The 15,725-nt window shown below is 42.2% G+C and overlaps 1 protein-coding gene across 2 annotated transcripts in view; it reads right to left on the bottom strand.

The window, feature by feature from the left end:
* The window catches only part of SLC13A3 (solute carrier family 13 member 3), a 48,982-nt gene that overhangs the window by 6,421 nt on the left and 26,836 nt on the right, over positions 1–15,725 (bottom strand). Inside the window, exons 6-9 of one of the 2 annotated variants that reach the window (XM_063963519.1) lie at positions 11,302–11,397; positions 9,296–9,400; positions 5,600–5,697; positions 3,079–3,191 (exon numbers count right to left, since the gene is read on the bottom strand). In XM_063963519.1, the coding sequence (XP_063819589.1) occupies positions 3,079–3,191; positions 5,600–5,697; positions 9,296–9,400; positions 11,302–11,397 (412 nt within the window). The remainder of the gene's footprint in view (positions 1–3,078; positions 3,192–5,599; positions 5,698–9,295; positions 9,401–11,301; positions 11,398–15,725) is intronic. The other variant, XM_063963520.1, reaches the window with a different exon arrangement.

Below are 15,725 nucleotides of genomic sequence, written 5' to 3'. Positions count from 1 at the left end.
ACAGAAACAATATAACCCACCCAAATCTAACTCTTTCTGCACATGTTATATCTGCCCCCCCTGCAGTGCACATGGTTTTGCCCAATTGCTATTAAAAATCCTGCTGCGATCAACTTGGAATTACCCCCTTTAAGTACTTTACTGACTTTTTTTTTCCAAAAACCACTCAGAAATGGTCAGATTTTTAGGAGTGAATTAAGAGGAGAACATGTGCCAGATGTAATGACACCCCAAGTTCGGCGGGTATGCGGGATGCCGGCTGAACGCAGATGTTTTATTAAAGGGGAAATCGCTTACTTGGCATGTACTGTATTTAAACTTATCCAAACTGATTTTATTTAAAACAAAAGTTTTTTTTTTTTTTATATATTTGTAAAAAACGTTTTTTTCTCAAACATCAGAACATCAGTCGGAACCATTGGAACATCGGAAACATTGCGACCATTGCGGCTTTCATTGTAACAGCTGTGCAGCCAACAAGTACAAACTTGGCGGGGGGGGGGGGGGGGGGGCAATTTACACCTCCCCTGCGGCTGCTATTGTCTGCAGCCGCTGGGTGGGGGTCTTGCCATGCTGACCAATCAGCAGTGATCGGCAGCACAGCAGAAAATGGGGAGAGGGTGCAGGGAGGCAGATGAACCTTCTGGTCCCTCTTAGAGCTGCAGATGCGGGAAGTTTCTCTTCCCTGCAGCCGCACACACTGTATACTGGTCGCATCATGGGCGACCAGATCAGATAAGGCACTTGCCAGGCCAGTAGTTAAGCAGCTATATGCGGGACACTTTTAAATATTCAGACTTATATGGTACAGTATCGCTTTAAGAGAAATGGTCACTGTTCTAAAGGGGTTTGCAAAGAGGAGATAATGTATCAAGGAGTTGGGTACAAAATCCTTGCAGTCAAGATCCTGACAGAATACCTATAGCTGGATCCTGATGGACAAAATCCTTATTATTATTACATTTTATTTATAGGGCGCCACAAGTGTTTCGCAGCGCCGAACAAAGGACAGTACAGGGAGACAAAACTTAGCATAACAGTAAAAAAATAACAAAAATAGAGTACAGGTAACAAAGAGCACCACAATTCTCAAAACATAATACAGCTTAGATGTAAGTAGCGAGGGAGTAATCATTATACTACTTGGGGCTGGCGGCCATAGATAGAGAGGAGCCTATACCAGTAGGAGAAAAAGCAGGTAAAGATGGTCGCTGAGTGAAATGTGTCGAGAAGAGGGCTTAGACAACAAGAGGAAAGAGGGCCCTGCTCTGAAGAGCTAACAATCTAGTGGGAGGGGCGACAGACAGATGACATGAGGTGCAAGCAAGCAGGAGGAGGCCTGATGGCAGTATGCAGGCAAAGCAGAGATGTTCAAGGCATGGGGCAGGGGGATGGTGGAGCAGCCTAAGGACTACGTTATGCATCGGTAGGGTACGCTTTGATAAATAGGTGGGTTATCAGTGCCCGTTTGAAGCTTTGCAAGGTCGGGGAGATTCTAATGGAGCGGGGGAGCTTGTTCCACTAAAGGGGTGCTGCACGGGCAAAATCTTGAACTCGTGCATGGGAAGTGACCAGGGTAGAGGAGAGGTGGTGGTCATCGGCCGACCGTAGTGGGCGGGAGGGAGTATGAAGGGAAAGGAGGTTGGAGATGCAGGGAGCAGTGGAATTAGATGGATTACGGAAAGTATTTTTACCATATCCCTAATTCTAAACCCAACCCTCTCTCCTGCAGTCAAATCCTAACCATTGCAACCTAACCCTAATCTCTCCCTCCCGTAGTGTAACCCTAATCTCTCCCTCCTGTAGTCTAACCCTAACTGTCCCCCTCATGCAGCCTAACCCTAACCGCCCCCACACCTGCAGTCTAACCCTATCTCTCCCCCTAGTGCCTAACCCTCCCACAGCCTAACCCTAACCTCCCCATCCCCGCAGCCTAACCCTACCCCTAGTGCCTAACCTCCCCCTCCTGCAGCCTAATTCTAATTTCCCCCTCCCACAGCCTAACCCTAACCATCCGCTCATACTACCTAACCCTAAACTCTACCACCTCTGTAGCCTAACCCTAACCTCCCCCACACCCGCAGTCTAACCATAACTATCCCCTTAGTGTCTAACCCTAACCCCAAGGACAGTACTTGCCTCTGGGATCCATTGGGATTCTGACCATCAGGATCCCGCTATTAATATTCTGGCTTTCGGGATACTGACTGTCAGGATTCTGACCACATCCCATATCAAGAATGATTGAAAATAATGTTAGCAATGCAAATGGGAGAAAAATTACCAGTCCTCGTGCCAGGTAGACTCCTATAAGCAAAAAAGATCCTTTGCAAAAATCTATTCCTTGGCTATAGAACCTGGATTCAAGTACCATTAATTGGTGATGGAAACAAATCCAAAAAATGTACTACCATTGCTTTGTTCTTTTTTGTTTTTAGTTTAGATGGCACATACGCCGCGTGTTAATCTCGTTACTATGTACTTACTAAGTAGACACGCCATAGTTTCATGCCCCTCCCACATCTTGCACGACTGAGCGCTGAGGCAAACATGGAGGGAAGAGTTAAAGGTGCCACTCCTTTTACCTTTTTTGCCTTAGTACATTGTGTCTGGGACAAATTATGATGCCGTGCAAGAGGAGCAAATATATACATACGTGTCTACTCTCCCGGAACGACCGGGAGGCTCCTGAAAATCGTATGGCACTCCCGGATTCCAGAAGAGTGGGCAAGTCTTCCAGTCAGTGCCACCTGCCCGCATTTTCCATGCTGCTGTCCTTAGTAGCGGTCGGGGGAGGGTGCGATTATGCAATTCGCATCATCGTGGCCCCGCCCACTGCCTCACAAACCCAGTAATCTCAGCATTGAGTATTTTATTTTTACACTACAATTTAGATTTCAGCTTGAACACACCGCACCCAAATCTAAGTCTCTCTGCACATGTTACATCTGCCCCACATGCAGTGCAACATGGGTTTGCCCAGTTGCTTGCTTTTGTGCTTGACATATAAACATGAATCTGGCCCAAAGACCCCAGTATGCATTCTTTATGCAGCTGCAGTACATCATATCTCCTCACCTCACAGCCCTTTGCCATGGCGAATCCTCCTCCCAGCAATAGAATAATACTCCAGGGTACAGTATCCTGAGCTTTCTTCCATGATAACAGTGGTTTATTTTCTGTGTTGGGGGCTGCAGAAAGGAATATTCATGCTGTCAGCTATAGATTCTCTAACAATTACATATACAAGTTTAACAGAAAAAGATTGAGTTATAAAACAATGAACGTTTGTTGAAGATGATTCCTGGGGGGGGGGGGGAGGGGCCTGGGGGGTCAGGCTAATTCTGCCTTGTAATTGATTTACAGAGGAATGCAAGTATTGGGGGCAATTCATTTATTTGCAAGTTGCCCCACATGTTATTTTTCCGCATGTAGTTTTCTCAAAGTAATTCTATTACAAGTCCTGTGGTATGGATCAAAGAGCTCATCCAGGGATGGATGCAGATTGCTCCATACACAGCCAGATCTGTGTCCATCTCCTCACATGCTGGGGGCCGCCTAGCACAGGGCAAGGCCACCCAGCATGTGTGAGGACACCTCCTAAGATTGACCCCTGGCAGCGCAGGTCGGCTACGCTGTCAGGTGGTCGGCTACTATTTTTTTAATCAGAGTGGCTGCGTGTGACGTCACGCAGCGACCCCAAAAACGGTCCTAGCACCCCCCAATTTGGCCCGTTCAGCCCCCCACCCCAACGCTGCATTGCCACCCCACGAATGCCTGCCGCTGTCAATCGCATTGCAGTCACATCCATCGGCGATGCAACCGCATTGATTGTACCTGCGCAGTTTGCCTCCACTGGCAAACTGCGCTGCAGGCCACATCAGTGGCTGGGTATGGAAACAATTTCAATAATTATTCTTTGAAAAAGCACCTTTAAAGGAGCGAAATGCGTCAGTACGTATATTGGACCCCCACATTGGAATCAGCCTTACCGTCTTCAAGTTCATTAGGAGCCGCCAGGAGAGAGACCGTTCACAGGTACATGCAGCACGGTGTCAGAGGACGTGACTCACAGCGCATTGAGGACGGGAGATTTGCAAACTACAGGCGCCAGCAGAGTGCCGGATCCCGCAGCCAGAACCAGCCTCTCACATTACTTGAATTGCCTTGTGGAAGCTACACGTAAGGCTCCAGCTTGGAGCGGAGTATTACAGTATACATTGTGATGATATTATTAATACAGGCAAAATACCAAGGAACTGTGTTAACGTACATACAAGTAATCCATATTGGGAACTACCATTCATTTGATGTTACTACAGCTCCGTGCTAAAGATCATGGACTATAAAAGTACTTTTAGCCTATGACTTGTTATTACATTTTTTTATATACTTTTTTGTGTGCACACATTATTTGGGATCCACCTTCATAGGGGAATTAAATATGAAGTGGTAAGAAAATACAGAGACTTTTTTTATATCAGTCTTGATATGTATGATTTTTATTGTATTGTGACAGGTCAATTATAATTTTTTTATTAAAATATATTATTTAAATTATTGAAATTGGTTGAATTCTTGCCATACCCTGCATTTATAGCGCAGGAGAAAAGTTGTTTTAGTGTTTCTAGTACATACACCAGGTATTTTCAGGTGTTCATGTTTGACTTGTAATAACCCCAAGTCATTATCTCACTGCTGCTTATCAATTGAGGTGTGGTAATATACCAGTAATAAAGGTTAGCTTGAGTTTTTTATATTAGCGCCGGGTTCTTTCTTTTGTGTTTGGGTCTGGAAACAAGGCTTAAACTTTTTCTCACACCCTTTGGAGTTGCAAGCAAAAATGAGCAAAATGAAACCCAATTTCTCAAGTTGTGATGCTTAGAACGGGTCTGGTAATGTGATTACTTTGGGTACACTACAGGTGAGATTCAGATATGGAAGCAGCTGCCATTGCAGTTGCAATCTCTCTTGGATCGCTACAATATGCTAATGTCTAGTGGGGCATTTGCGTATCTGTTAGATGACGTACTGTTTAGCAGCATAAACATTAATACATTGATGGAGATCAGGCAGCCACACAGCCTGAGTGAGTCTGACCTGTCTCAAACTCAGTGGCTGACCTGACACTCATGCTACGAGGGAGATCACAAGATCACAAAGACCATTGTGCCCGCATCTGAATCAGTCCCTCCATGTTGGAAATTAACATGCAAGGCAAATCAAATCTAATAAATTCACTGTCTGAGGTATTTAATATGATGTCTAATACAGTAATATTAATCCACAGCAGAAAGATAGCTTTGACCATTTTTTACTGTATCCATATCATTCCTTACAATCAGTTTCATTATAACACAAGCACAAGACCACGTAACATTTCTCATAAAGAAGATAAATAATAGAGCAGCTACTGCCACCTATGTTTTACTGAAAGTGTTGCATTGCAATAACATTTAGAATGCATACTTTTTCTTCAAATGTATTTCAGGCAATGCTTGTATCCTATATAATAAGGCATTATTATTCATTTAATAATAATCTTGACAAATGTGAAAATAAATGTTGAAGAAAAATCTCCAAGTTTCTGAAAATATACCTTTAAGGTCGAACCACCATGACAGCGATGGTTTTTCAGAGGGGAAGAAAAATAAAATTATGGCAATGGTAATTCCTGTGACTGCATCAGAGGTAAATCTATGGATGAAAACAGCGGAGAATTAATGACTTTACATTACTCAGGCTCTAGAACAGAGGCTTATGCCCTTATTTATCAATGAGTGATATATTTCACTGTGAGTGATAAATTGCACCAGCCAATTGGCTCCTAATTGTAATTTTTCAAACACAGGGGCAGATGTATTAACCTGGAGAAGGCATAAGGAAGTGATAAAGCAGTGATATGTGCAAGGTGATAAATGAACCAGCCAATCAGCTCCAATATCTAAATTAGCAGTTAGGATCTGATTGGCTGGTGCCTTTATCACCATGCACATATCACTGGTTTATTACTTCCTTATGCCTTCTCTAGGTTAATACATCTGCCCCATTGTCTGTAACATGTCAGTTAGGAGCTGACTGGCTGGTGCAATTTATCAGAACGCTGATCCTGCTGGGATTGGCCTGCTTTTAGGAATGCTGTCCTGCTATTGGCCTTGCAAAATGTATTTATAACCAAGGGAAAATGATCTACATGTCAAGTAAAGCAAACTGAAGTAATCCTGCCAACAACAAATATACCTATTTTTGACATTTATGAGAGAGGTAATATACTGTATAATTGTTGTTATTATTATTATTATTATTATCATCATTAATACATTTTATTTATAAGGCGCCACAAGTGTTTCGCAGCGCCTTACAAAGTCCAGTACAGGGAGACAAAACTTAACATTACAGTAAATAGATAACAAAAATAGAGTGCAGGTAACAAAGAGCACCACAATTCTCAATACATAATACAGCTTAGATGTAAGTAGTGAGGGAGTGATCATCGTACTACTAGGAGCTGGTGGCCATAGGGGGGTAATTCCAAGTTGATTGCAGCAGGAAACTTTTTAGCAGTTGGGCAAAACCATGTGCACTGCAGGGGAGACAGATATAACATGTGCAGAGAGAGTTAGATTTGGGTGGGTTATTTTGTTTCTGTGCAGGGTAAATACTGACTGCTTTATTTTTACACTGCAATTTAGATTGCAGATTGAACTCACCACACCCAAATCTAACTCTCTCTGCACATGTTATATCTGCCCCCCTGCAATGCACATGGTTTTGCCCAACTGCTAAAATATTTCCTGCTGCGATCAACTTGGAATTACCCCCATAGATAGAGATGAGCCTTTACCAGCAGGAGAAAAACCGGGTAAAGATGGTTGCTGAGTAGGAGAGGACTGTGAGTGAAATGTGTCGAGAATAGGGTTTTGACAAGAGGAAAGTGGGCCCTGCTCTGAAGAGCTAACAATCTAGTAGGAAGGGGCGACAGACAGATGGCATGAGGTGCAAGCAAGCGGGAGGTAGCCTGATGGCAGGGTGTAAGCAAAGCAGAGATGGTCAAGCAGGTGATAATGTTAATGATAATAAATAGAACCCATGGGGGTCATTCCGAGTTGATCGCTCGCTAGCTACTTTTTGCAGCCATGCAAACGTATAGTCGCCACCCACGGGGGAGTGTATTTTCGCTTCGCAAGTGTGCGATCGCATGTGCAGCCGAGCGGGATGAAAACGTTTTTTGCAGTTTCTGAGTAGGTCTGAACTTACTCAGCCCTTGCGATCACTTCAGCCTGTCCGGTTCCGGAACTGACATCAGATACCCACCCTGCAAACGCCTGGACACGCCTGCGTTTTCCTTACCACTCCCAGAAAACGGTCAGTTGACACCCAGAAACACATTCTTCCTGTCAATCTCCTTGCGATCGGTTGTGCGAATGGATTCATCACTAGAAGCCTTGCACAGCAACGATGCTGTTTGTACCCGTACGACGCGCGTGCACATTGCGGTGCATACGCATGTGCAGAAGTAACCTGATCACTGCGCTGCGAAAAACGTCATCCAGCGATCAACTTGGGATGAGGGCCCATAAACTGAACATCCTGAATGCCTGCAATGCTCTATTACAGAAAACTGGCCTGTCTACTACAGTAGCTCTGCAACAGTACAAGTAAGGACAGTGCTATTATTGGCAAATTACTAAATATGTGTGTTATTATGTTTATGCTTCTTTCTCTCCCAATTTTCTATGTTGTAATTGCATTCTCTGTAAGTCCCAGTGTTTCCTATAAGAGCTTTGCACACTTTCGATAGTATTCCAATGTTGTACTAATTACTATATATTCCAATGTGTATGTTAATTATATCAGTTAGTAACTGATGAGACAGCTGCAATGATAGGTAATTAGCTACTGACATCAAAGCAGATTAGTAAAAAGGGAAAAACCTGAAGAGAAAATAGTCATGCCCCAGAAGCGTCTGCCACACCATGCCCCCAAATAAGTAAGCTCCCTTCTGGTTGCAAAACTCAGAATTCAGCCCACTCCCACGCAAGGGCGTAGCTACCATAGGTCCAAGGAGTGCAGCTGCTATGGGGCCCAGAGCTGATAGGGGCCCACCTTTTCGGTCAACGTTACATGTTGGGTGGTACATAGAGGTCCTTTCAAACTTTTTCCTTGGGGCCTGCAATATATCTAGGTATGCCTATGGACCTACTTATTAAAGTGTGGTATAAAATTAACTGGAGGGCATTTTAATGTTATATAATATGAACTGGGGCACAATAATGAGGCACAATATGAACGGGGAGCACTATATATCATAATGTGAATTGGGGGTACTATGCAGCATAATTTGTACTGGCAGCTCTGAAATGTGACATATGGTGAACTTAAGCACTAATATGATTCATAAAAGAAACTAGGGCACTACTATGGGGCATAACATTAAGTCTCTACTATGGTTCAGAAAATGAACTAGGGAACTACTATAGGGCATAAAATTACCAACTGCAGCAGAGAAGTGTCTCTCTAGAAGCAGTGGGATGGGGGCCCCTTCAAAATGTTGGGGGCCCGTTCAAATTGTTGCTATGGGTCCCACAAAGTTCTGGCTACGCCCCTGCTCACACGTTTTTAACAAAGTAAAGTAACACTTTAAGTAAAGTAACAAAGTAAAGTAACACAAAGTAACAAAGTAGAGTAAAGTAACACAAAGTAAAGTAAAGTAACACTTTACAAAGTAAAGTGTTTATGCAGGAACATTGACAGTTAGGTATGGGTGCCATTACTAAAACATTTGATCTGATTCAGAGATGGATGCAGCATACCTCCCAACTGTCCCGATTTTTGCGGGACAGTCCCATTTTTTTTATTTATTTTTAGGGGGTGGGGGGGTGCAGTTGGGAGGTTCCTGTCATGCTCACAGCGTCTATTCACAGAACAGAGAAGAACTGGGCATGCACCCACAGTGATGAAAATGGGGGCATAGCTCGTGATTGCAGCTCTCCCACAAAGCCAGGCCCCTCCGCCATAGGCCACGCCATTTTTCGGGAGCAGGCTGCAGAGCCGCGCAATAAGGTCCCACTTCCATCCATTAAGATGTTGAGAGGTATGATGCAGTAAACAGACACACAGCCTGATCTTGGCACACCTACAAAACGGGGGCGACACTGGAGTGATCTCGCAGGACTCATTTTGCACATTCGTGGACCCACAAACATTGGGTTTACGTACCTCTGAATCAGCCCCCTAGTACAACAGATCACTGTTTATTAATAAAATTAATATTATGGTATGAAAACTGTCTTACCCAGGTCTGAATGCCGATGCCCATCCAGTGATAAACTTTGGGTCTCTTGTAAACAGAAGGATGGCAAACAGGCAAAAGAAGAAGAAAACTGATGTCTGTGCAAAACTAAAGAAAGAGAAATAGTAATTATGATTGAGAGACAGAATAACAACTTAGAATGTCAAGGTCTCAAAGTAGTAGAGATTTGCACTGACCTCCAAGTTTTGATTTTGGTTTGGTTTTGGAAAAATCATCCTCAAGCATTTTGGTTCAGTTTTGGTTTTAGTTTAAACAGCAAAATCCATGTAATTTTTACATGTTGTTTAGTATTCAGTATTATTAACATCAATAACATTCATTTCCAGTGTGAAATTGCACCTTATACCACAAGGTGGGGACTTACATGCTATCAAAAACACGTGAGATTTGTTTTTTTAGATCTGCAACCAGACCACAATGTGAACCTAGAAGGGACTCGGTTCATCTCAGAACCCCAAAGTTCCAGGTGTGCTTAGTTTTCAACAAAACCCAAGCACTCATTTCTACTACAAAGAAAACAGGGAGGAATTCAATTGTATTGCACACCCAAACTCCTGTCTAAAGTGATGGGAGATCACAGGGCGCAATTCAATTGTTGTTGTTTTTTTCATGTTGATTGCGCTCATTAGTGTCGGGTTTAGCCGCGTAAAGCAGCTAAACCTGACCAAAGTGCTGTGTGCCCAAATGGGTAATTTTTCGCACACTTTAGCTTGCCACTCCCCAGAGGGTGCAAGCTGAAATGCAGACACCAGGAGTCACTGCAAGATACAGACACCAAACAGAGCTACAATTGAATTGCTCCATTTGGTCGCCATCGGGTGGCTGCCAGCGGAATAAGAATTGAATCTCCCCCAAAGACTAAGCTTTGGTTGTTACAATCTGTCTATATATCATGTGCAAGTCATAATTCTGAAGGGTAATTAGGAAGATGGTGCCAAATATTTCAAAGGGCCAAATGAAGTGAGTTACACTCAGTAAGGTACAGATGGGTCCACGGTTATCTTGACTAGTTTTCTGCGCCTAGGCACAACATGATTTATTAGCATAAACCATTCATCTATTGTTCTCAGCTGCAATACAATACAGAGAACAATACAGCAGGGGATTAAGTCATTGCAGCAGGGGATTAAGTCCGACTGGCCAGTCTCAGTTAATCCTGTTAAAGGTCAAGATAAATATGGACCCATCTGTATACAGATGTAGCTTTGCTTATTTATCCTCTGTGTGGAGTGGAGTGTGAACAACTAGTTGCATTACTTTTGCCTGCGCCTTGTTGCAGTGTGGTGTATTCAGTCCCAGGGTAATTAATTGAGTCTCCGATGGGTTCCATACTGTTGTTTGTCTGCCAGGTGTCGCTTTTGAAAACCACCATTGCACATGATTGAGTTGGGACACACAGCACTATAAAAAAAATGACAATGAGCGACATCACTATGTCACTGCAGGTGTCAGTCACCTGTCTCCATTGCTCTCTTGGCATAGTGGTATGGTATCACTGATGGTTACCATGACCACGAGCTAGGGGTAGATTCCAGCAAAGGACACACTTGTATTGTATATATGTGTAAAAAGTACCTTCCACAGTTTTTTTTTTACAATTTTCCCAAAACAGGCTCTGTTGTGGTTCATATACGGACTCAGATATGCACACAGATATACATTCAAAATTAGAAAAAAAAACTGTTGCTGCTACTTTCTACACAGATACACAAGTGTGGCTTTTCAAATTAAGAAAGTCTTATGTTTATGAGACTGAGTTTACTGTAATTCTTGCTGTGCCTCCCCATTGTTTAAAACTGAAAAATCACTGCATTTGTATTTTCCATGCTGAAGCAGGAGCATGTACTCATTGCCATCCGTGGGCATCATTTAGCAGAGGGCCTTTCTAAGAAACTATAGTAAATAATGAAGTTATAATTAACTTACTTTTAAAGTATTGTTGTTAAAATAATTGGCTTTCCAAACAATACAGCAATCCCAGTACTCACTTTATCGGGCCCAGCTTCTTATAATCTTCCATTATTACTGCCTTGGCTTTAGCTTCTGCATCCGATCTGATGTCCGACTTCTCTTTCCTTTTGCAACTGATAAATACAATATATGAAAAATATTCTCATATTAATGAGTAACTAAAATACATTTATTTTTATTGCTTTAAATATGAACAAATATGCAGTTTCTAATTATGTTAATTTTGTTTATTGTAATTACCCACTAAAGGGTATTTGCCATTGCAGCCACCATCCGGTCTCTAAGAAGTTCCCTCAACTCCTGAGCCCTTATCGGTTTACCTCAGAATTCAGCGAGTACACAGTGCAAGAATCAATAAGATTTTTGCTGAGAGACTGGTCGTAGAAGAAGCAGAAGACATGCAACACAAATCACCACCAGTTCTTACTTTGATTATGACTAGCATGTAATAGCATATGCAGTGTTGTCTCTTTCCCTGCCAAGAATATCCACATACAGATATTTCCTTGTATTTCTGCAAATCTTTAGTTCAAATGTAAATATTAGGTAGTCATAGCCTGGTTTAGAATTGTATATAAGGCCATCTGACTTTTCAGTAATTTGCAATTATATATAAATAGAACCATTTGGCCCATCTGATCTGCCCCCTTTTTAACCTTATAATAACCTCAACCTGTTTTATCCTCATTTCTTTGTAAGAAGATCCTTATATATATCCCAATCATGTTTAAATTGCTCTACTGTCTTAGCCTTTACCACCAGGCTCTGCTGGGAGGCTATTCCATTTGTCCACTACCCTTTCTGTGAAGTAATTTTTCCTCAAATTCACCCTGAACCTACCTCCTTCCAGTTTCAGCGCATCACCTTGTGTTCTAATACTTCTCTTCCTTTGAAGAATGTTTCCCCCCTGTACCTTGTAAAAACCCTTGATGTATTTGAATGTTTCTATCATGTCCCCCTTTTCCATTCTCTGCTCTAAACTATACATAATAACTTTATTTCGTTTTTCCATCTGTTTTGTGATGTAGGCCATGCACCATTTTAGTTGCCCTTTTTTGTACAGTCTCTAATGTATTTATATCTTTCTGAAGATATGGCCTCTCAGAACTATATACAGTATTCTAGATGAGGCTGTACCAATGACCTATACAGTGGCATTATTCCTTCTTTTATGAAGATAAGCTACATATACGGCTACCTCTTGATCTATTACTTTAGTCACCCAGTCAAAAACGTCAATATGATTTGTTTGACATGACCCACACCATTAAATCCATGCTGTTTGGAAACCTGTAAATTGCTAGATTTGAGACATTCTACAACTCTTTTTTTTAACAGTGTTCCCTACTACTGATGTAAGGTTCACTGGTCAGTCGTTGTTTGCCCCTTCCTTGCTTCCACTTTTGTGCAGTGTGAGTAAATTCACTCTATTCAAGTCCTCTGTAATTACTCCTGTAGCTAATGACTGGTGAAATAATTCTGTTAATGGTATTACCAGCACTCCTTTAAGCTATTTTAGTATACTTGGATGTATCCTATCTAGTCCTACTGATTTATCAACTTTCAGTTTGACAGTTCTGTTACTACTCTGTAAATGTACTTGTACCTGTATCTACCTCATTTTTAGGAATATACTTGTGTCACAATCTGTCAGACTCACCATTGTTTGAGGACACTGGAACTGGGACCACTGGGCAATATAGTTGTAGCTGTATGAGATCTTTAATGTTGCTGCTACAGGTAAAAATTCTAGAACCAAAGCAAGGCAAGAGCAGACTGGAAATTGGACTGGAAATGGATGATGGACTGGGACTGGATGGTGGACTGGGTGTCGGAATGGGACTGGCTGCACAGGATACTAGGCTGGGACTGGATAATGCTGGATGTAGTAGTGCTGCCAAGCAGATCAGAGCATGAAGCTTTATTAAACAGGCTGGGATTGTAACTGGAGTTTACTAGCTGGGACCTGAAGTGCTGCAGAGTAAGCTGGCTGAAACTTGCACACAATGCAGATAGATCACTTGCTTGCAGGAATCTGAAAGGTGCACACTGAGATTCAGGAGATCCGCAGAAAGTAAATGGTGCCCTATTTCAAAGGTATTGATAATGCAGCTGGTAATTAACAGATATAGCTGAACTACAGATGGAGCAGCACTCATCTGAGGTGGCCCCATCACAAACGAGCATTCCAGCATGATTAGGCAATCCGTCCGCCTTGTCACGCCAGGAGTGCACAGAGATGCTCCATTCAGAGCGTCTCTGTCTAGGCGCGTGGACAGAGACGCTCTCCATTCAAGTCAATGCGGCGTGTCTCTGCCGCAGACGTGCGCGCCTAGGCAGACGGGGACACTCTCAGCGCTAGGCGCGCCTAGTCACAGATGGAGCTACGACTAGCGTGGCTCCATCTGTATGAAGTACTTCAAATCAGCAGGCTGTAGGTTAGATGAATTTCTCAGGTAAAAAGCACAATCTAGAGAGAGTCACAGCAAAACTAAGATGCAGGCATATAAACAAGGCTGTTGATTTCAGAAGTTAATTCCAGCAAAGTTGTTACTTAAGAATACTGGAGAGACTTGTAATTAGTGCAGTGCAACTGGAAGCAATACTGGCTTCAGAGACAAAGGTAACAGGTAATATCTGTAGCTTGGAATACTGACGCTTAGGTGAATAAATGCACTGAGAACTTTAGTAGCATTTATGTTTGCAGAAAGGGAACCAAGCAGTACTAAGGAACAGAACTATCACTAGGAATTGCAGCCTTGCTGTTAAACAGGAGTCAGGATTTAGCAATGTGACTTATTGCACTGGCAGTGAGTTAATGAACAGGATAGGTTTACATACTGTATGAAATGCAGGTCACAGATTGGCTGACAGAGTCAGCTGAGGCAAGTAATACTCTGCCTGGGGGAGATGTGGTCACCTAACAAGATCCAACATGGTGATGTCCATGCATCTGCTCCACGGCACAAATGCAACAGGAAAACCTGGCCTGCTGGACAGGCAGCAAAGGTCACACATGATGAAGGTCCAGATTGTGACAACTTGCAACCTAACTCTGGCTGCTTCCCCACTCTCAGTAGTGAATACTGAGCAAAAATAATTATTAAGATGATTTGCTTTAGTCTTATTTTTCCTCCTTTTGTTTTTCTCCTCTGACTAATTTACCTGAAAAAAGTTTTGCTACCTTTACCTACTGACTGGGCAATTTTCTCTTCAGCTTGTGCTTTTTTACATCAGATTACCCTCTTAGCCTCTTTTTGTCTATCAAGATATGCCTCTTTGTCTTCATTATTCTGAGTCTGCCTATATTTCCTAAATACCATCTCTTTTTGCTTTCACAATACTTTCTAATTATTTTCGCAAACCACACTAGCTACGTTTTCCTATCCTTTTTAATACAAAGGTCTGTTGCTTTCAGTATTGCAACTTTGAATTTTTCCCACCTCTCGCACTTCTTTCAAGTTCCTCCACTCAAAAAAATACCTCCAACCAAAAAATAAACTTACACATTTTCTCATCTTTACATAGTCAGCCTTCATAAAATCTAACACCTTTGTTTTTGTATGGGATGAGTCAGTCTGTCTCTATACTAAACCATACTGCTTTATGGTCACTTGATCCCAGGTTTTCACCCACATTTATGTCATACAGGATATTCTGTCACCATTTGTAAGTAATAAGTCTAATATTATGTCTTTATGATTGGGTTCCCTCACTAATTGCTGGAGGGAAGATCCCTGAAAGGAATTCAGAATGTCTCTACTTCTAGTGAAACTTGCAACAGACACCTACCACTTTACAAAGAAACATAGAAACATAGAATTTGACGGAAGATAAGAACCACTTGGCCCATCTAGTCTGCCCCTTTTTTCACCATATTTTTTATCTTAAACCTTATTTGATCCTTATTTCTTTGTAAGGATATCCTAATGTCTATCCGATGCATGTTTAAAGTGCTCTACTGTCTTAGCCTCTACCACCTCTGATGGGAGGCTATTCCACTTGTCCACTACCCTTTCTGTGAAGTAATTTTTCCTCAAATTTCCCCTGAACCTACAGTACCTCCTTCCAGTCTCAGTGCATGTCCTCGTGTCCTATTGTTTTTACCTCCTGGACTTTGTTGAAACCCTTGATATATTTGAAAGTTTCTATCATGTCCCCCCTTTCCCTTCTCTGCTCCAAACTATACATATTGAGATTTTTTAGTCTTTCTGGATATGTTTTGTGGTGTAGGCCATGCACCATTTTAGTTGCCCTTCTTTGTACAGTCTCTAATGTATTAATACCCTTTTGAAGATATGGTCTCCAGAACTGAACACATTCTAGATGAGGCCGTACCAATGACCTCTACAATGGCATTATTTTTTCTTTCTTTCTGCTGCTGTTTCCTCTCCCAATGCAGCCAAGCATCTGACTAGCCTTCTTTATTGCTTTGTTACAT

The sequence above is a fragment of the Pseudophryne corroboree genome, chromosome 3 (assembly GCF_028390025.1).
Source record: "Pseudophryne corroboree isolate aPseCor3 chromosome 3, aPseCor3.hap2, whole genome shotgun sequence".
NCBI lineage: Eukaryota > Metazoa > Chordata > Amphibia > Anura > Myobatrachidae > Pseudophryne > Pseudophryne corroboree.
This window is presented reverse-complemented; position numbering and strand designations above follow the sequence as displayed.